The sequence below is a fragment of the Brassica rapa genome, chromosome A01 (genome assembly GCF_000309985.2).
Source record: "Brassica rapa cultivar Chiifu-401-42 chromosome A01, CAAS_Brap_v3.01, whole genome shotgun sequence".
In the NCBI taxonomy this organism is placed as follows: Eukaryota; Viridiplantae; Streptophyta; class Magnoliopsida; order Brassicales; family Brassicaceae; genus Brassica; species Brassica rapa.
In genome coordinates this window covers 15353724-15374635 of record NC_024795.2, presented here as the reverse complement: position 1 = coordinate 15374635, position 20912 = coordinate 15353724, and the positions used below count along the sequence as shown (strand labels likewise).

The window sequence follows — 20912 nt, the reverse complement described above, 5'->3', positions numbered from 1 at the left end:
TAATGGAGAATCATTGTGAAATGTATGGAGAGATTAATTAGATAGAACTTTCTAAGTTTCATTAATGATCTGAGATTACAATATATAGAGAGGCAACTAAGAGACTATGGTTTCAGGAAAGACACTATTACAAAGGATAAGCTTTTGCTTTAATTCAAATGATCCAATTAGCTCCCTTCTTAAGGATAAGGTTGCTTTTGCTTTATGCCAGCCTCGGACAGGCTGTCTCACGCTCCCTTTCTTCCCTTTCACCGGTCTTGATATCTTAGGTAGCAAGGCAAGGCTTCTTCTTATCTCACAAAGTTACTTAGGTAACTTTGTCTTACCTTTGGTCGAGTTACTTATCCAATATGTACGGCCTTGTACGGTTCATGTACGGCCTGGTACGGATGCTCACTCAAGCTTGCCCTAACTCCCTTAGATCATCCTTTCCTCATCTCCTTAGCTTCTCATATACTGATCTCATCTCAACAGTGTTGTTGTACTCCTGCTGTATATTCTCATCAGTTCTCTCCTTTTCCGGCGAGTCAGTGGCGCTGTTTCTCTTCATTGGCCCTGCCTCTCCAACTATACCTTCCTTTAGAGCTTGATCCATTGCCCTCTTGGTTCCTTCTGGCTCCACTCCCACATACTCAACGTCTTTGCCAAATAACGAAGGCACAGGTGGTGATTTTGGGCTTACCTCTCCTTCCGAGGATGACGATCCGTTTGGGACTCTCACATCAGGTATCTTCATGTCATCCGCAGGAAAAGGATCTGTCACCTCTGCAGCAGATGAAGAAGAATCTCCACGTTCAACCATTTCAGGTGAAAACTACATCTTCATCGATCTCGATATCTCCAGGTACGGTGTCTACAGAACCTGCTTCTGAGGTCGAAGCTGTGGCTACAAAAGGGTTCTTGCCTTCTGTAATCAAACAATCTTCTTCATCATTTTCAGTTCCATTACCGGAAGTTTCATTCAAGCTTACATCTTCCATTTCTTCCTCTGAACGAATGGCCCCTGTTCCTATGTTGTCACCCAACTCATCTCCTTGGAACGTGAACCAATTAGAGTTTGTGAATAAATTGCTGCATCAAGAAAGAGAAAATAAAACTGTTGGGATTAAAATCTACACAACAAATGAATTAAGAAGCCAAACCCCTCCATGGTGGTATATATATAAATCATATTTGGAAGCTTATTTGTTCTGTTCCTCACCAAGCCTTAGAGATTATATAACAACTTCAGTAGATTCGTCATCTAAGTACACATCCTACCAAATATGTTACAGTCAAGAGTCAGGACTATTGTCGACAGTGTTTTCTTTAAACATTGAATGAATATATTAATAATAAATACCTCTTCGCCTCTATCATTGGAACCATGATCCTGGAACCAGAAGCATTGGATTTAGATCCAGATTTGAATGTTAAAAGTGTTAGTGAAAAAACTTCAAGGTTTAAAGTGCTAGTAAGTGACACTTTCAAGGTTTTTTATGCAATTTTCCCTTTTAACAAATACTAACAAGAGAGATTAACAATTACCTTCCCAGCGCCATTATTCTCTTGCATGTTGTATCTAAAATGGTTCAAGTTATTAGCTAAACCGGCAAGGTCATAATCCCTGTCATGAACTTCATCATCGTCACTGTTCCTATTCCTATCGTGTAATGCAGTTTGGCGTCTGCATGCGAAACAAGTAAAGTGATTGTTATCAAGAGGAGATACTGTGCCATCTATCTATAAACCCAAAGGTGCTAAGACCAAGTTTCCAATGATATCAACTTGCAAGAAGATAACTTTGACTTGACGCCCAAGATGTGAAAAGAGACAGCATACCCACAAACCCCACAATAAACATTCTCAATGCGTTTCGATCATGCAATGTATTAGCTTCCCACTCGCCCCATTCGTTATGTTCCTAGCAAAGGAAAACGGTAAGCACCAGCAAGTTGTATCTACCAAACAAATTTCAACTATTTGTACAGAAGAGTTGAGGTAACACAATGTCTCAATATTACAAGAAAAAACATGGTCATACATGGATTACTTTATTATGAACACATTTTGATGGGTTTTGCAGGAAGAACACAAGTAAAAGCACAATTATTTAACACAATTTAAATAGTTATATGTAGAAAGATAATGCTTACAACAGTAAATTCGCAATCATTGTTGCTGAAAAACGAACCTCAAATGAAGTCTTTATTAGGTTATTGTTCGTCGACAGCTGAACAAGCTTGTTCGAAATTCTTGAAATATGACCAATATTTCCCACCCGTGGAACCTGCTTTCCAGCAGCAGGTATTGTTGGCTGCATAAAAATGCAGAATCAACGTAGCTTATAAATGAGTACAATATCTGCTAGAAAACTGGATATAACAGGCTATTTATCTGAAAAAAGAGGTATAACATTAACTACGTTATTTTTGCATGTATACGCTCTCTTGACGCCATATATTTAAAATATGTATCACAGTACTAAGCACACAAATAAGCATGAGTGGAACAGTTCATACCTGGTTCTCACCAGAAAGGATTGGCTGTTTCTCTATCTTAAGAATTTTTCCAATCAAATCACACTCGTGGAGAATATGGTCAACAATCTCGTCATTTTTGTTCTCCAAACACGATACTATTATACTCTCCACCTGATGGTGCAGTGCATTATTATATGGGTACCTATCATACGAAAAAGGGGCAATTGAGAAGTTGGATTTAGCCAAGAAAAACATAAACACTTGGGAAGTACCAAACAAAACAAGAGTTCGTAATCAAGCCACGAAGTAGTATTTACTCGAAGAATAGATCAAGGACTCTTTAATAGCTCCTCAGCTTGCTAGTTCTTTTCCTGTAGCTTCACTTTGTGTTTTCAACAAGATAGCGATGAACTCCACGATCTAAGACAAGCCATCAGCAAGACAAACGTAGTCAGAAGAAAATAATTGAACAGAAAGCACAAAGAAGCGTATATGTGTAATTCCAAGATCTGATGTGCCCATCTTACAGTCAGACCCTAAAGATTATTAAAATTAAAATTTCACAATGACCTTCAGGCGATGACTGCCAAGAGAAGGTCTCAACTGTCCATACATTGTAGGTAACACCTTTTCATCAGAGGTCGCGTTTAAAAGTTTGACAAAGTCACCTACAGCAAAGATTTAAGCCTCAAGAGAAGTTCAAAGAAGAGCTCCAAGCACATAAAAAGCAAAAGGAGCCAAATCAATCAAATACGTTCAACAAGAATGAGAGCTCGAATCAATCAGGCAAGAAAGAACAAAGCATATATCTAAAAATTGCAAATAAGAACGTGGAAAAAAAGCAAATGAACAAACAAATAAAAAAGATTTTAATTCTCGTGCAAACATGCATTAGTAACCTTAAACAACATAAGTGAACATATGTTGGGATAAACCAGAAAGAAGTAATTGGATCCTATCAGTGTAAAAGTTTTATTAATGTTGTGATAAAACTACAATCAGCAGAAAAAACAAAAAAATAAACATGCGACACATGTACAGAACATAATGGTCATTTGTAGTTAGTAGTTTGTATGTCACTAACCAAGTCTAGGCAGCATTGTGGCAATAGTCTCAGGATTCACAGAAATTGGAGACTCAAAGATTTGTTGGCCCCTGAATGAATACATAAAGTAAGAAGAAACTAGGGATCTTCTTGGGCTTAACAATGAAATGCACACCGAGAGTGTGTGGACAAGGCTAGATTTGGACTGGGAATCTCCAAAAGCATGGCCGAATATCCTTGCAATAAAACTGTAGACAAAAAGATCATTGAAATTATCTTGAAAAGAAGTATGTTTCTGCTTAGGATAAAAATATCATGCAAACCTTGAACTGGAGAGCTTCGTAGCCAAAGGTGATGGTGCATTCTGTGCAACAGTGCATGGTGTTTCAGCAGCATTTGCATGAACTTCAAGAGAATTCTGATACAACAGAATAACAAAGAAAATATCTGTCAGAAACGTCGCATCGAAACTGATCAAACCCAGAAAACACTTTTTGTTTGACCGAAACAGTAACCACTAAAGAGTGTTCACTTTAGCATACTTGTAGATTCAGAAATAGGTAACCAATCATCGAACCAAGAAGAAAATAGATGTGCAAGCACGGGAGTCCAACTATCCTCTCTATATATCTTATAACGCACATGCTAGCTATATTTCAATCATTCGCAGCAAAACATTGTATACTTACTGATGGGCTAAGCTTATCAACGACCATATGAAGCAGATTGCTATCAGCTAACCATTGCATCACATCCATGTGGTTTGGATAACCATGATCATCCACACCAACCAAACGAATTAGAATCTAGGGAAATCACATTAACATTAGCTTAAAAGTGATTACCATATCATATGTAAGGATAAGAGGAAAGGGACGGTTTACCTCCATAATGGACGTAATCCCTATCAAATCAACCAGTTGGTCGAAAACATTCTGATGGGTCTGTAGATGGTATTGTAAAACATTAGTTACTATATTTACTTTGACTGTAAAATAGACAATTCACCCAACAAGTTCCGAAGAAAAGGGCATCTCATATGTTCAACTATTCAAGGATTGTCTAGATTTCAACTTACTATGCTTTCTGCCAAACAATCTAATTTTCAACCAGAACTTAGTGTGATTTCAGTGCTATTCTAAAGAATTTTATAAAATATCGAGATAAAACTCACTTTTACATAGTTTATCAAAGGGACCGTCTTCCTCAACATGAGGCATATGACAACCTACATCCGAAAGAGATAAGATACATTCTTTGTAAGTAACAAACAGGTGGAGGGATATGATTTTTCGAACTGAAATTCTCAAAATAACTACCGAAAAAGTGTACACTGAAAAAGTTACCTTTCTGAAATACCCAGCTAGGATTACGCTGTGTGAACGGTTTGGTTCCAAAAAAGAGAAAAGTAGGTTCATTAGCTCTATCAGGAAGAGTAAACAATTGATGAGACCAGGGGAAATAAACATTAAACTCATATTTTTTGCATCCATCACAATTAAGGAAGAAGAAAAGAGGAAGGATACCTCCTCCTCTTCCACTAAAGTCTTAAGAATCACATCGATCTCACAAGTCAAGACTTCAGAGGAGATGAAAGGAAACCTAATAGAGAAACATGACTTAAGGTCAGCAGTACATCTGGATAGATTTCAAACAGTTTGAGAGAACTATTCTAAATATGGTTAATCAAACTTGGTTCAAAATAGTTCGCAGACATATTCTAGATCAGGTCAACAGTAAACTAGGAAAAATTCATCAGCAAAAGCAACGGAAGTTATATCTTAAAGAAAAAAAGAAATGCACATACTTGAAGGCACACTTGCTATCAGCATCTTCTGGGGATTCTTCGACAATAAAACATAATAACTATTCCACTTGGACACTTTCTCTCAAACTGCAGATGAGCATATAAAATAAAAGCATAAAAGGCCAACATTCGAACCCTTTCTACTACTAAGAGAAACTAAAACTCCCATTGTATACCAGGGTGGTCATGCAAAGAAAACATAAGGTACTGTGAATTGATTCTATCTATATTTTTTTTGTGTGCAATATCTGCTGGCTTGTGTATCCTCTTCAATATATATCATGAAGGATTCGCATATATAGAGAGAGACATGTCATAGTACAAACGAAGATATACAGATAACTACAAGGAGAGGAAGCCTAAATGAATTACAAATTAATGAGACAGATGTTCAAAGCTCTGCATTCTTGGATAATGTCTTCCTCATCCAGGAGTTCTTCCAAAGTGAAGTCTTCCTTGTCTAATATGGATTCGACCTGTTAATGGCAAGCAAAAGATAAAGAAGACAGTAGACCAAATGAACAAGAACTCCCCAATCATCGCAACAACAGTGTATGTGTCTGATTTATATATTCCCTAATCTACATCACGAGGACTATGAAGATTTTAACATCAAAGTCGAAGCATCTGAAAACAAGACATTGATACGAAATCTCAAACATTTCAGATACAAAAGAGACAGTCGATTCAGAACACGATCAGTTCATCGGAACGGAGAAACAACCTCAACCATAGAGTGATACTCACCGGGGAAGCAGCAGAGAGAGCAGTAAACTCCCAGAACATGGTAAACGAACGAAACAGAACAGAGGACGGCGATGACGAAGAAGGATACGAGCTACGTTAGATCTCTACTCAGACCCAAACTCAATCACTAAATCTTAAGGCACTAGCCAGATGAAGTAGAAAAAACCCTAATTTGATTCTGGTGAAGAGGAAGGAGAGGCACAAATGAGAAAGGATGAGAAATCACATAATTTAACAAGAAAACCCAAAAAAAAAAAATGAATCTCGGCAAGGCATAATCTATATTAATAAAGAAGAGTTGTCTCTCTCCAAAGGCAGCCACGTCATCACGAAGCATGGGGCGTTTTTGGACACGTGGCATAAAAAAACGCTGTTTATTTGCGTTTGATGGGCTTTTGCCGAAATTGCTGTTTCTTTCGTTTGATTGGATTTTGTTTAGTTCCCGATTTCGTGTGGGCTTTTTAAGCAAACATTTCAAGCCCATACGGACGAAAGACTGACCGTCTTCCCCGTTACCCTTCCTTCGTTGAACCGAAGATCTGAGTAATGGATGCACAAGTCTTAACGACGATCTATATTAATAAAGGAGAGTTGTCTCTCTCCACAGGCAGCCACGTCATCAGGAAGCATGGGGAATTTTTGGACATGTGGCATAAAAAAATCGCTGTTTATTTGCGCTTGATGGGCTTTCGCCGAAATCTCTTTTTCTTTCGTTTGATTGGCTTTTGTTTAGTTCTCGATTTTGTGTGGGCTTTTAAGCAAACATTTCAAGCCCATACGAACGAAAGACTGACCGTCTTCCCCGTTACCCTTCCTTCGTTGAAACAAAGATCTGAGTAATGGATGCATAAATCTTAAGGACGATGCAATTAACCTTCACATTCAATCTCAGTTAACTCGGACCCCCACTTCACCTCATTACTCGCCACCTCCATCCTCTCAACTTCTTCACAATTTCCTACCCATAAATATACGTCTTCGCCATGGTTTGCACAGATTCTTCTCTCATAACCCCTCAATATGAAATCAATTTCGTGAGGCATGAAGCAATCGGTTCCTTAAAAACCTCTGTCGATGACGTAACCTTATATTTCCAGCACCATCCAGAGTTCGAGAGACTTGCAATGCTTCAGAACATCACACAGAAACCGGTCCGTTAAATCTCTCACTTTTTCATTGAGAACTTCTGTTTCACACTTCTGTTTTTTTTGGTGTTGTTGCAGACTGAGTGCACCGATGTACCAGATGATTTCATTAGCGACAGATCTTAAATAGTCTCCTCGGTTGACTGATTTCGCAGAAATTCTTATCCCTCGCCACCGTAAAGTCTACGATCATCGGAGGTCTGTTTTTCCATTACCAAGTTCTCTCCAAACTTTCAGTACATCTCACCATTTGTTGAACATCATGAATATTGAATAGAGAATGAACCATTATCTTAATAGTGTTTTTGGTCTAATTTTCTTAAGGTGTGGTGTTTTAGACCTAATAAATGAATCTAAGGAGGCTAATATTATTTCTGTGAACCTTGACAAGAAAAGTGAAGCACTGTTGATAGGAGTTTTCAAGGCTCCTAATCAAATGTTATAGTATAAAGGATGTCAAACCAGTTCTAAGTGATTCTAAAGCAAAGAGAATGAAAGACCTTGCTTAATCTAAGTGCTATCAAAAAGTGAGATGATTATGAACTAGAATACTATTAAAATGCAATAAAGAACAAAGCTTTCTTTCTTATGAGATGGAAAAACTCATGGGCTAAGGGAATTGACCCTGGGTGATCAAGTTTCAATCTAAAAGTGGCAACTTTCAATCAATCTAATCAACCTTAGACCTAGACACAATCCTAAACAAACTCTATCTTTAGATGAATGCTCATTCACTAAGATAACTCAAGCATCAAATCTCTTTGGTTGAATATTATCTAAGCAATCATTAATTTCAAGTCTATTAGTCATCTTAACACCTTTAACATCAAATCTTTTTGGTAAAGAATGTTAAAAGCTTAGAAGAGTTGGTTCATGCATTTCATCGAACACATTTCGGGTGTGAAATGCCTAAAGCTCAAGTTTAGAGAGGCCAACTCTAAAATTGCATTAAAAGCACTCTGCTAGCAAGAAACAAGATGAATCTATACTAAAACACCTTAGAGTAGCTTAATCACCCTTAGTCTCTCTAACCCATGAATCCAAAGATGACTACTCACTAATTGTCATGATAAACCCAATAATCAGTGATGATTTGGTGTTAATCATGATTAATGATCAATATAATCTAAGCAGTCACAAAAGATAATGATCAAGATTAGATCTTTCACCTCAAAGTTCTTTGTGATTAGATAGAAAACAAGATAAGTCCCAACTTTGGGATTACAAGAGTATTTATATGTCTTTGGTAAACCTAATGGCTTACTTTAAAAAGTCTAAAATGCCCTTAAAAATATCTAAAATCGACTAAGTAAAAGACGCGACTCGGGTAGAAATCACGGGCGATCAGCCGAGTTGGTTACCCCGCGTTGGACGTCGAGCAGCTCCAATTTCACGCGTGCGGGTACGGCTCCCCGCGTCTCTCACCCCGAGTCGAGACGTCGCGACTTCTTCCTCTTCGTGTGTGCGGGTTTGGCTCCCCGCGTCTCTCGACCCCGAGTTGAGACGTCGCGACTACTTCCTCTTCGTGCGTGCGGGTTTGGCTCCCTGCGTCTCTCGACGCCGAGTTGAGACGTCGACGCTTCCTTCTCTTCGTGGTCAGCCACGAGTTCTCCATCTCCACCGTAATACACGCCATCGTCGTCATCAACAAGTCGCTGCCGTGGCCTCAAATCGAGCCGTGACAGCTTGTCCTGAAGCGCCGGTGTGCTTCTCCTTCGCCGCAACGTCACCGGAACCAGCCATAGCCGTTTGCGCTCGTGGAGGTTATAACTTCAGGCTTCGTCGTCACTGGCTCATGACCTCTCTATCTCCGCGTCGTGGCCGTGCTCTTCCTCGCCGTGGTAAGCTCTCCGTCGTGCTCTCAGATTCAAGCCGTAGCCTCCTCCTGTAAGTCTCGTTGTCGGAATCGATAGTGCTTCAGTCGCAGGTGAAAGCTCGAGGAGCAGCAATGGTGGAATTTGGAGTTTTTGCTCATCTGGCCCTTGACGTTTCAGACAATTATAATTTGACCCAAAACTATCAAAAGAGCAGAAAGGTCCACCCGAATCAACCCCAAAGTTTCCAATCATGCGATTTAGCTCAGGCAAATATTCCAAATTTGCAACCTTGGTCCCTGGATTCTTGTTAACATCACAGTGGACCCAAAACTTCCAAAACGTGCAATTTAACCCTTGAATTTTGCCCCAACCTTCCAAATGAGCATTCCAACCCCTATGATATGAAAATGAGTATGCAAATGCAACACAAAGACCTAAATGCAACCTAAAATGATCATAATAAGCTAAAAGATGAATCTAAAACTTATTAAAATCATGAGATATCAACTCTCCCACACTAGTCCTTTACTTGTCCACAAGTAAACTTTAAAAACAATCAAGAGGGAGATATTTAAAATTGGGAGCTTATGACTAAAAGAACACTTTCTAGCCTTCAACTTAACATCCTAAAGAAAACATAGTAAATAGCATGAGCAACTCTCTTAGTGCACTCTAGTTTCTCAAAGCCTATCCATACTCTTATGCCTCTACTCAAGTTGCAATACTCATCAAATAGCAAGTTCCTTCAACCAGCTCTCACATTGATTCACACACACACACACAAGGTGAATTCTCACAAATGGGCACATGATCTCAATTATTTGGCTAGGTAAGCAATGGTCTAATATGAATGAAAAAAATAAGATTCAAATGTTATTATTCAAAGGTGGTTATCACTCAAGAACAAAGAACTTGATCATCATGCAAAATTTATCTAAGATTAGAAGCAACTCATGCATACATAGATTCATTCTCATCATTCTACCATTTTCCTAAGTGATTACAAGTTCCACCCTTTTATCATCATCTCAAACCAAAATAAAACCCACTCACATCACTCACCCAATGAACAACTCTCTTTTTCTTTTCACTCAACTAACTAGGGACTTTAATTCATTTTCTTTACAACACTTAGCTCTAACTCTTTCTCATTTCCTTCCCCACCTTCTCTTTGATTCTTTTCTCTTTTTTTTTTTTATAAGGGGGAAGGTTCTTTTGTACATAATCTAGAGCTTCATACTTTCCTTTTTGTCCCTAGAGTTTTCTTTTCTATTGACACTCTTTTGTTCATCTCTCTCATCTTTCTCACTCCTCAAACCCAATATATTGAAATTTAGACCACACACCCCTCTCACCATCCCTAAATGCTAGCTCGTTATGCTAGCAAGAGATGAGAATTAATCTATGTCGCCTCCAATACTCTCAAGATTTTGCACATGACAAGCTATCAAAAGAGGTCTCACTCATGCAATTCAATGTTTGGTCTCAAAGAATGGTTAGGGTTGTAGGGTATGAAGTGCCATTTGGGTTAACAAAGATTGATATAAAGGAATAAGATAACCCAAATGTGTATGAGATCCATGATCAAGTATGCAAATGCCCATATTCAAGAGAGATTAAGTTCATTCAAGCCAAGTTCAGATTGGAGCTGATCTTAACAACAATGCCAATATTAAGCAAGCAAACAAGTTTCAAAAAGAGTTTTCAAGACTCGAAGCATGCAAGGCTTTTAAGAGATGCTTAAGCTACTTGATATGTTTAGCTAGGATGTCAAATTGAGTTCTAGACATGTGTTCTTTACAAGGTTCCTCCCAATGCATGAATGCAATCTAAATGCTTCTAGACTAAATCCTAAAGATGCAAATGATGCAACTAAATGCTTATTTTTGTGATTTTTGAAATTTTTCAATTTTTGTGGATTTTCTATGCAAATAATTATTCACAATGCAATGCATGAGACTTAATGACAAGTAGACAAAACAAAACACAATGTGAGATAGTAGACTCTCCCCCAAACTTACCTCACACAGTCCCTTGTGTGAGAATAAGCTCAAAGAAGGGATATAAGGGAAATACATAAACATGATAACTAAGTATTTACAAAGGTAGAATGCACTTACTTGAAGTTGGCTATCATGAGAGAAGGGAAATGAGGAGGGATGACTTATTGTCACCTTCGAATTTTCGACATGACTTTTAGAAATTTTTGAGAATTCCCCCAAACTTGTCCCTAAGCTTATTCAAACACACTAAAGCAAGAAAAAGATATATAACAATATATACAAAGGATACCATGGGACTTCCTCCCAAGTGAGCTTGTTTTAATTCTCTAGCTTGACTTTCCTTCCAATTGGCTAGTGAGGAGGAGAATCTTTCCCACCTTCAAGAGTGATGGTGAGGACTTGAGAAAGAAGCTCTTGAAGCTTGATTGGATCATCTTGGAGCTGTGGTGTGATGATGGCCTTTGCGCTTGAGAATGGTGTAGACTTTCCCTTGTATTTGATCTTGTACTCAATTGCCCCATCCTGAAGCTTCATTGGGTGGAGAGTGAGTGTGTGAGGAGTCTTATCAAGAGGTGGAGGATGAGGTTCTTTCACAATCTTCTTCTTGTCATGGCTCTACTCACCTCCTTTTTTAGCACTTTCCAAGTGCTTATCACACAGCTCTTTAGAGGAGTCTCCAGCAAGACCTTCTTTCTTAATACCAACCCCTTCAGCCTTGGTCTTCTCAATGGAGGATGCTCCACAAGTAATTGTTCCACAATACTCAGTATTCATCTTTGGGGATTGTAGTGGATAGGAGACAGCTTTGTTCACATTTAGGAGTGTGACCTTCTTGTTGGCAAAGTCTATGCAGGCTCCCACTGTTGTAAGAAATGGAGTGCCAAGGATCAATGGGACTCTCTACTCAGTTGCCATCTTCAGAACAGTGAGGTCTATAGGAATGGTGCATGCTCCAATCTTCAAAGGGAATTCCTTGATGAGACCAATAAGAGTTGTAGAAGAGGAATCTCCAAACTGTAGGGAAGATGTGTTTGGCTCCATGCTCTCAATCCCTAGGTGCTTCATCATCTCTATTGAGATCACATTCACACTTGCACCAGAATCAACAAGAGCATCATCAAAAGTGAACTTACCAAGGTTGCAAGGCAAGGTGAACATCCCTTGAAACTCAAGCTTAGGGAGGGACTTTGGAGGGATTGGTGGAGCAATCTTCGGAATGGAGATGCCCAGAAGCTCGGCCATGTCAGCTTGGTAGTCTAGAATGTCGTTGATGAGCATCATCTGGACATGAGCTTCACGCATACCCGAGATTTCTGGAACCCTGACCCCAACATCACTAAGATCTTTCATGAACTTGGAGAGCACCTTCTTCTGAGCTTTGGTGAGAGCTCTTTGGGGGAAAGGGAGTTGATCATAAGGTGATAGGTCAACCTTAGTTGCTTCCTCTAGCTTAACCTTTTTCAGCTCTCTTCTCAACTTGTTTCTCAGCCTTGTGCTCAGCTTTTTGCAGATTCGTTGCTTTAATCTTCCTGACAGTGTCCTTCACAATATGTGCTTCAGCTGTGGCCACAACAAATCTCTCAACTTTCCCAAAATCAGTTCCAAATACCAGTCTTTCAATCTCATCCTCCTCTTTCTCATGATCACTCAGCTCAATCTCTGGAGAAGTAGTGGAGAAGACAACATTGCAAGACTCCTTGGGGTTCTTTTCTGGTTTCCCTGGTAGAGACCCCATTGGCTGCTTGGAGGATGAAGGCATAGAAGCAACTTGACTCTCCAAAGCCTTGAGATGAGAGGCAAGTTGCATGTACTTATTGTTGAGGTCAGAATAGTTTCCATCAATCTTTGCATGGATGTTCTTGAACTCATAAATCATGGCTTCTCATTTCTGGCTTGAAATTCCAAGAGTTGCTTGAACATAGAATCCACACTTGAATCTGGAGGTTAAGCTTGAGAAGAGCTTCCTTGAGTCTGAGGAGACTGGTTGGCTTGGTAACCTCCTTGCTGATTGTTGTAGAGTGGCCTTTGCTGGTAGTTGTTTTGGTACTGATTGTTGGGCTCTTTCTTGTACCATGTGCCATTAGCATTGATGAAGCACAGCTCCTCTTGGCCTTCTAAACCATCAACCTCATTGATCACTGGAGGTGCCTCTTGTTTCTGGTCACCAACAAAGTTCATCTTCTCCTGCTTAGCCTTTTCTGCAAGAAGTAGATCCAACTTGGCTTGGAGAGACTTCAGCTCTTTCCTGGTGTGCTGATCATCACCTCTGTTGCTTCTATCATATTCCTCACTGTAGACTGAGTCACTCTTAGCCATGTTCTCCACCAGCTCTTCTGCATCCTCTTCAGTTTTATCCAAGAAGAAACCCTTGCTGGCTGTGTCTAATCTGCTCCTGAACTCTGGTAGAGCACCTCTGTAGAAGGTACTGAGCAAACTTTCCTTGGTGAAGCCATGATGTGGGCATTGAGACCAATAACCCTTGAACCTCTCCCAAGCTTCACTAAAGCCCTCTAGGTTCTTCTGCTGAAAGCTAAAGATCTCATTCCTGATCTTGGCCGTCCTTGAGATAGAGAAGAACTTCTCTAAGAAATCCTCTTGCACTCATTCCAAGTTGTGATAGAGTCACTTGGAAGAGTCTTCTCCCATTGGTGTGCTTTGTCTCCCAAAGAAAAGGGGAACAGCTTGAGCTTGAAGGCATCTTCAGAAACACCATTGGTCTTGGACAAGCCATAATATTTATCAAACTTGTACAAGTGATCAAAATGGTCTTCATCAGCAAGGCCATGATACTTGTTGTTCTCTATGGTGTTGAGCAGCCCTGACTTGATCTCAAAGTTGTTGTGTGACACCCGTCACCTCCTATCTGAAGAACAGCGTGCCACCAACAATTCCTCATAACACAATAACCCATATACACGACTCCAATCACTCTAAGCCCAAAAAAAAATCCGAAATAAAAGCCCAGTAGCACCAATACATCCAAATATCATATACTCATCAGTCTCACCTGAAATGGGGAAGAGAGAGGGGTGAGTAACAGGGAAGTCACTCAATGAGGTATGGGATACTAAACCCGAAGTCCATGGACCCGGAAAGAGCACTCTGAATAAATATAATGTAATCCTAACACGTTACAAACACGGTACCTAAAGTACCCAGAGATCAAACAATGGTCCTAGAGAGGTGCACACTCGCTGCCCACTAACAGGCCACAAACACCACCGAATATGTGCTCGGTAACACACGCCCGTAGACGATTTATCGACGTTGAAGCCTTGACACAACAGGTCGACTAAGCTGTGCCGCAGCATACACCACACCCAATGTACTGGTCTCCGGCCGACACACAGAATTACGTCTCCATGGTCAGCTAACACCCAAATCACCTCAATATACTATATACATAATATTATAAATTATAAATGAACAAGCACTGTTGAACCATCTAACAACCCTAATTTCGGTTTAAGCAAAGAACCTAAAAACTAAACAAGCAATGACATACTCAATTTCACACAGGTGGAACACATTAGAAATAATTTATACTTATTCGAGGTCCTAAGCCGTGTAAGAGAAGCTCGGGAAAAGACCCTCACCTTTGCCACGGGTTCTTCAGAAACCCTGAGAACACACCGAATGGACTTTGACGGCTCTAAAATAACAACTCCTGAACTTTCTGAAAATAGACGAATATGAAGATTTGGTAAGACCTGAACCCTCGAGAAAAGTAGATGCATAACTCGAGAACTGACCGTTAAACTTTTGATCCCTCCGGTAAGAATGTATTCCTATATGTTCTTTGTCCATATCCACCGGGTTTACTCCGATCGGACACCATTTGATCAACCAAAATGGTTTCACCTCCAGGCTGGTCGCATACGAAGACTGCAGCAATACCTCTCGCGAAAACAAACACAACTTTCAGAAAATAACTTGGAATGACAATCCGCTTCTTGGAGATGATAGATAAAAGAGTTAACTACTTAGTGACAAATTTTCCTTACTGAAAGCTTCTGTTTTGGTCAACCGTTTCGCCTTTACGCTGAGACTGGTCGGAACTGTCTGTGCATCGCAACAGCTTAAGTTTATGCTTGGCCAAGAAGCAACGTCAATAACTTTTGCTGTACAACTCGGATCCCGATTCCGTTTGCTGCTACAGATTCCTGGAAACGAGATCTATCCAAAGAGTCATGTTTCAAAGGCTAAGGTCCCCTGAATCGATCTAGGATCCTCCTGCAAAGCCACTCCTCAGCCATGGATCCAGTATAGCTCATCTCTTCTCCTCGGCTTAAGACATGGAGAAATCTCTGGCTCACGAAAGTATCTCCGTTGCTATGAGACACACACATCTGTGGCTTTAGGCTCACAGCGGCGCAAATCAATGGTGGTTGGTGATGATGAGATGGTGGCTCCGGTTCGCATGTCTTCTCCTCTCGGCTTTGCTCACATCAACACACATGAGATGGAATGGTGATGGGTTTGTAGTCTCGTCTTCTTACTTACGGAACTGACATTAGTTTGATCGCAGGAAAACTTGAATGGAGGAGAGGGGTGTGGGAAGAGATGGTACAACGATGGTGATCTATTACAAATGACGGCTAGGTTAACATGACGAAGGAGATGCATACAAGTTTATATATTGCTTTGGTTTTGTAATTATTTTGGTTTAGTCCAATTAAATAATCAACTCAATACCAATACCAGTTTAGAAAAAACCGGATCGTTACAATTCTCCCTTACTCATAAAGAATTCGTCCTCGAATTCAAAGTCTGAACTGATTTTCCAATATCATCCTGAGAAAGTTCTGGATAGGTAATCATCGTCTGAGTCTCGGTCTCTCTGGTCTCTTCATGGATCTTGTTTCTCTCTCAATAACTTTGACGAACATGATCATCAATTCTTGAACCGATTTTCTTGTTGATCCATAATCTCCATTAGCTGAAAACGCGCAACACATTTTTTTTTTTGAATCGCTTGGTAGCTGCTGCAAAATGAGCTCTGGTTAACTCATGACCTTTCTCAAAACTCACACATGAAATACGCCGTGAAATTCTGACAACTCTGCTGATAACTGTAATCTAATCCGCTTCACAGTGAGGTACAGTCCCATATACTCGGCTTAGGCGTCTTTAGCTTCTGAGTTTTAGATCCTTCCTGAAATGTCTTTATTTTTAGTATACTAAATCGCTAGAAACTCTAAATTCTTACGTCACTTAGTTGCATAAATCCTCTGACGATCATGGCTTCATAAAAACTAAACTTTTGAGCATATTCATTTTCTCTACCGTCTCTTGAACCATTAATAGTTTAAACTCACGTCGCTCCCCTACTTTGGTCCAACAAAGTGGTGTACATCAAGGCCTACCATAAGGAGTCTCATACAGTGCAATTTCAATGCTCGAACCATAGCTCTCGATGTAAGGAAACTCTGCTAGATGTAGATGCTCAACATAGTTCTCTCTGACTGACAATCTGCGGTTGATAAATCATATTCTTATGGACTTTTGTCCTTCTGAAAGGCTCTCTAAAATGCAGACGTAAACTTCTAATCGCGATCCGATACAATGATGACATAAACTCCAAGCAACCTTATAATCACGCTGATATAAATCTGCACCAACTGATCAACTCTATACGTCTTCGTAATTACTAGAAAATGGGTTGACTTGGTAAGTATATCCATGGTTATCCGTGTGGCATATTTTTCACATGTGGTGATCGACAATCCAGTAACAACATCCATAATCACCAGGCCGGAAAAAGCAAGCTCAACAATAACCTGAAATGTATCTGATCCTCTGACATAGCCATCTGACATGTCTGATAACACAACGCAATGTAGCTATAATATTTTTCATAGTGAGCCAATGATAGAAAGACTTCATATCTTTGTACCTTTTAAGTGTCACTCTGGAATTGTAGTAGTCTTTATTTTTTTTTATTTTTTTTTTAATCGACAGTAATTTCTGCTTCTGAAACCACATGACCCAAAAATCCATTTTTTTTTCTTTGCTAGAAACTAAACTCACTCAGCTAGCAAACAATTTCTTCTCTCCAAGCTTACCCAACCCAATCCATAAATGCTCAGCATGCTCCTCTGTACTCCGAGAATAAATCAAGGTGTCATCGATGAATACAATCATGCACTTATCCAAGTGTTCGCAAAAACGTCATTTATAGGTTTCCTAAATGCTACGGGTGTGTTCGTCAACCCAAATGACATCATAACAACTCATAATGTCCATAATCAGAAGGCTGTCTTCCGCATATCCTCGTCATCTATCGCAATCTGGTGGTGTCGTGATGCCAAGTCAATCTTCAAGAACCATGAACCTCCTGTAGGTAATCCAACAACTCATTAATACGTGGATATCATGTTCAAGTTTATGTAGTTGATACGAAAACTGAAACTTCCAACTTTCTTCTTAAAAAAAATAATGATGCTTCCTACGGTGAAGTACTTGGTCTGATAAATTCCATGTCTAATGAATCTTCCATATGCTCTTTCAGCTCGGTCATCTCTACTGCTGCTAATTGGTATAGAACTCGTGAAACCAATGATGTCCTTGGTTCCAACTCAATCGTAAGAACATCTCATGTGTCTGGTTGTGGTCAATCCAAAGACCACAATTACATCCTCATAATCTGCAATGACTGGAAGATCCTGCAACTCATGCTGTCCATCATTTTAACTCTCAAAATGTTCGATGAAAATCCATATGCTCTTATATCCAATAACTCTTCAGCATGTAGCATACATGCAATAAAAATTCTCATCTGCTCCAGCAATATCAACTCTTGTCCTCAGGCAATCCAACTCTACTCGATGTTGTGGTAGCCAATCCATCCCATGGATGACATCGTAAAAACGTAGCTCAATCTCTGAAGAGTCTCCAAACAAATCAGTCCTCCGAGCATAACTGGTACATTGCGATGAATATAAATAGCTCCCACATCCCATGTCAGCCGTTTGAACTAACACATCTCTGAAACGAACAACATTGCCAAAAACTGGGAAACAAAGTCAAGCATAACTCTAATATCCATACAACGCAAGCTGCCGCACTCCCAATCCAAAAGTGATCCCCATGAGTTTACAAACCGAACATACCTCCAAAATAGTCAACATACTCGTACATAAAACAATACATGCCAACTAATGGCTCACACCTCATATCACGTAATCTCCCGTGACAAAACTCGTGGAACAATTGCTTGAAGTAGGGTGGAAGCAGAAACGTCAAATATCCACTCCTGGATAATCTCGGAATCATGACCGAAGAAATAGGTAACACTCCTGAGAAAACTGGCAAACTGAGACATCACCCATCTGCTGCTGAACATATAGCTAGAACCCTGTTAGTCGACGGATGAATGACGATCATTTTACTCATCGTCATAGAAAGAGACAATTGAGTTAGGAATTACTGGACAGAATGGTGCTAAAAGAACTTCGCAAACATTTTTTTTTAATTATATATATATATATATATAAGTTATTTCTATTATTTTTTTAAAAACGTAGGAAACCGAATCCCCTAATCGCCATCCCGGGTCGAGGCCGGGACGGAACCCCGCTCTGATACCAAATTGTGACACCCGTCACCTCCTATCTAGAGAAAATCTTGCCACCAACAATACCTCATAACACAATAACCCATATACACGACTCCAATCACCCTAAGCCCAAATATAAATCCGAAATAAAAGCCAGTAGCACCAATCCATCCAAATATCATATACTCGTCAGTTTCACCTGAAATGGGGAAGAGAGAGGGGTGAGTAACGGAGAAGTCACTCAATGAGGTATGGGATACTAAACCCGAAGTCCATGGACCCGGACAGAGCACTCCGAATAAATATAATTTAATCCTAACACGTTACAAACACGGTACTTAAAGTACCCAGAGATCAAACAATGGTCCTAGCGAGGTGCACAGTCGCTGCCCACTAACAGGCCAAAAACACCACCGAATATGTGCTCGGTAACACACCCCCGTAGACGATTTATCGACCTCGAAGCCTTGGCACAACAGGTCAACTAAGCTGTGCCGCAGCATACACCACACCCAATGTACTGGTCTCCGGCCGACACACAGAATTACGTCTCCATGGTCGGCTAACACCCAAATCACCTCAATATACTATATACATATATATTATCAATTATAAATGAACAAGCAATGTTGAACCATCTAACAACCCTAATTCCGGTTTTAGCAAAGAACCTAAAAACTAAACAAGCAATGACGGACTCGATTTCACACAGACGGAACACATTAGAAATAAATTATACTTATTCGAGGTCTTAAGCCGTGTAAGAGAAGCTCGGGAAAAGACCCTCACCTTTGCCACGGGTTCTTCAGAAAACCTGAGAACACACCGAATGGACTTTGACGGCTCTAAAATAACAACTCCTGAACTTTTGAAAAATAGACGAATATGGGGATTTGGTCAGACCTGAACCCTCGAGAAAAGCAGATGCATAACTCGAGAACTGACCGTTAAACTTTTGATCCCTCCGGTAAGAATGTATTCCTATATGTCCTTTGTCCATAGCCACCGGGTTTACTCCGATCGGACACCATTTGATTAACCAAAATGGTTTCACCTCCAGGCTGGTCGAATACGAAGACTGCAGCAATACCTCTCGCGAGAACAAACACAACTTTCAGAAAATAACTGGGAATGACAATCCGCTTCTTGGAGATGATAGATAAAAGAGTTAACTACTTACTGACAAATTTTCCGTACTGAAAGCTTCTGTTTTGGTCGACCGTTTCGCCTTTACGCTGAGACTGGTCGGAACTGTCTCTGCATCGCAACAGCTTAAGTTTATGCTTGGCCAAGAAGCAACGTCAATAACTTTTTCTGTACAACTCCGATCTCGATTCCGTTTGCTGCTACAGATTCCTGGAAACTAGATCTATCCAAAGAGCCATGTTTCAAAGGCTAAGGTCCCCTGAATCGATCTAGGATCCTCCCGCAAAGCCACTCGTCAGCCATGGATCCAATATAGGTCATCTCTTCTCCTCGGCTTAAGACATGGAGAAATCTCTGGCTCGCGAAAGTATCTCCATTGCTATGAGACACACACATCTGGTAGCTTTAGGCTCACAGCGGCGCAAATCAATGGTGGTTTGTGATGATGAGATGGTGGCTCCGGTTCGCACGTCTTCTCCTCTCGGCTTTGCTCACATCAACACACATGAGATGGAATGGTGATGGGTTTGTAGTCTCGTCTTCTTACTTACGGAACTGACATTAGGTTGATCGCAGGAAAACTTGAATGGAGGAGAGGGGTGTGGGAAGAGATGGTACAACGATGGTGATCTCTTACAAATGACGGCTAGGTTAACATGACGAAGGAGATGCATACAAGTTTATATATTGCTTTGGTTTTGTAATTATTTTGGTTTAGTCCAATTAAATAATAAACTCAATCCCAATACCGGTTTAGAGAAAACCGGATCGTTACATGTTGTTCTCCACTGGTGGTGCTCTGATTCCCAACCTATGACCATTAATGTGAGGTTGATCATAGGCTCCAATGGCACGAGCTTGGCACGGTGGATGTTGTGGTTGGCGCGGTGGTCTAAGAAGATCAGCTCTTGGATCAATGCCTTCTAGGGAATCACCATCTTGAGGCAGATTCTCCATATCAAACTCCAACCTTTGCAAGTGAGCCTGTTTCTCAACTTCTCTTCTTCTCTTCTCTGTCTTGCAATCTTTCTCTCAAGTGCTCTAATGTCTTCAACTCTTGGAACTAGGCTTGTTGGACCCCTGCTCCTTGTGATCATACACCTGAAATGAAAAGGGAGAAGAAGAAAGAGAAGCAATAACACAATTAAACAAAAATTGACTTAGTCTCAAGCAAGTGACTAA

At 40.2% G+C, this 20912-nt stretch overlaps 1 protein-coding gene, 1 long non-coding RNA gene, 1 other non-coding gene and 1 pseudogene across 3 annotated transcripts; 1 reads left to right on the top strand and 3 right to left on the bottom strand.

The window, feature by feature from the left end:
* Positions 1-3: 3 nt before the first annotated feature.
* On the bottom strand, positions 4-13862 carry LOC103873496 (annotated as a pseudogene).
* Positions 11927-12902, bottom strand: LOC117126716. Its single transcript, XM_033275618.1, has 2 exons — positions 12482-12902; positions 11927-12414 (listed from the first exon to the last, which is right to left on the bottom strand). Exons 1-2 carry the CDS (start codon positions 12900-12902, stop codon positions 11927-11929), a joined length of 909 nt encoding a protein of 302 aa, XP_033131509.1.
* LOC117129056 lies at positions 13473-13579 on the top strand. Its single transcript, XR_004452629.1, has one exon. It is a non-coding gene; the product is annotated as a small nucleolar RNA R71 (small nucleolar RNA).
* A 2082-nt stretch (positions 13863-15944) lies between the features above and the next one.
* On the bottom strand, positions 15945-20500 carry LOC117132742. The gene is made up of 2 exons (XR_004456262.1): positions 19374-20500; positions 15945-18783 (listed from the first exon to the last, which is right to left on the bottom strand). It is a non-coding gene; the product is annotated as an uncharacterized LOC117132742 (long non-coding RNA).
* Between the last annotated feature and the right edge of the window lie 412 nt (positions 20501-20912).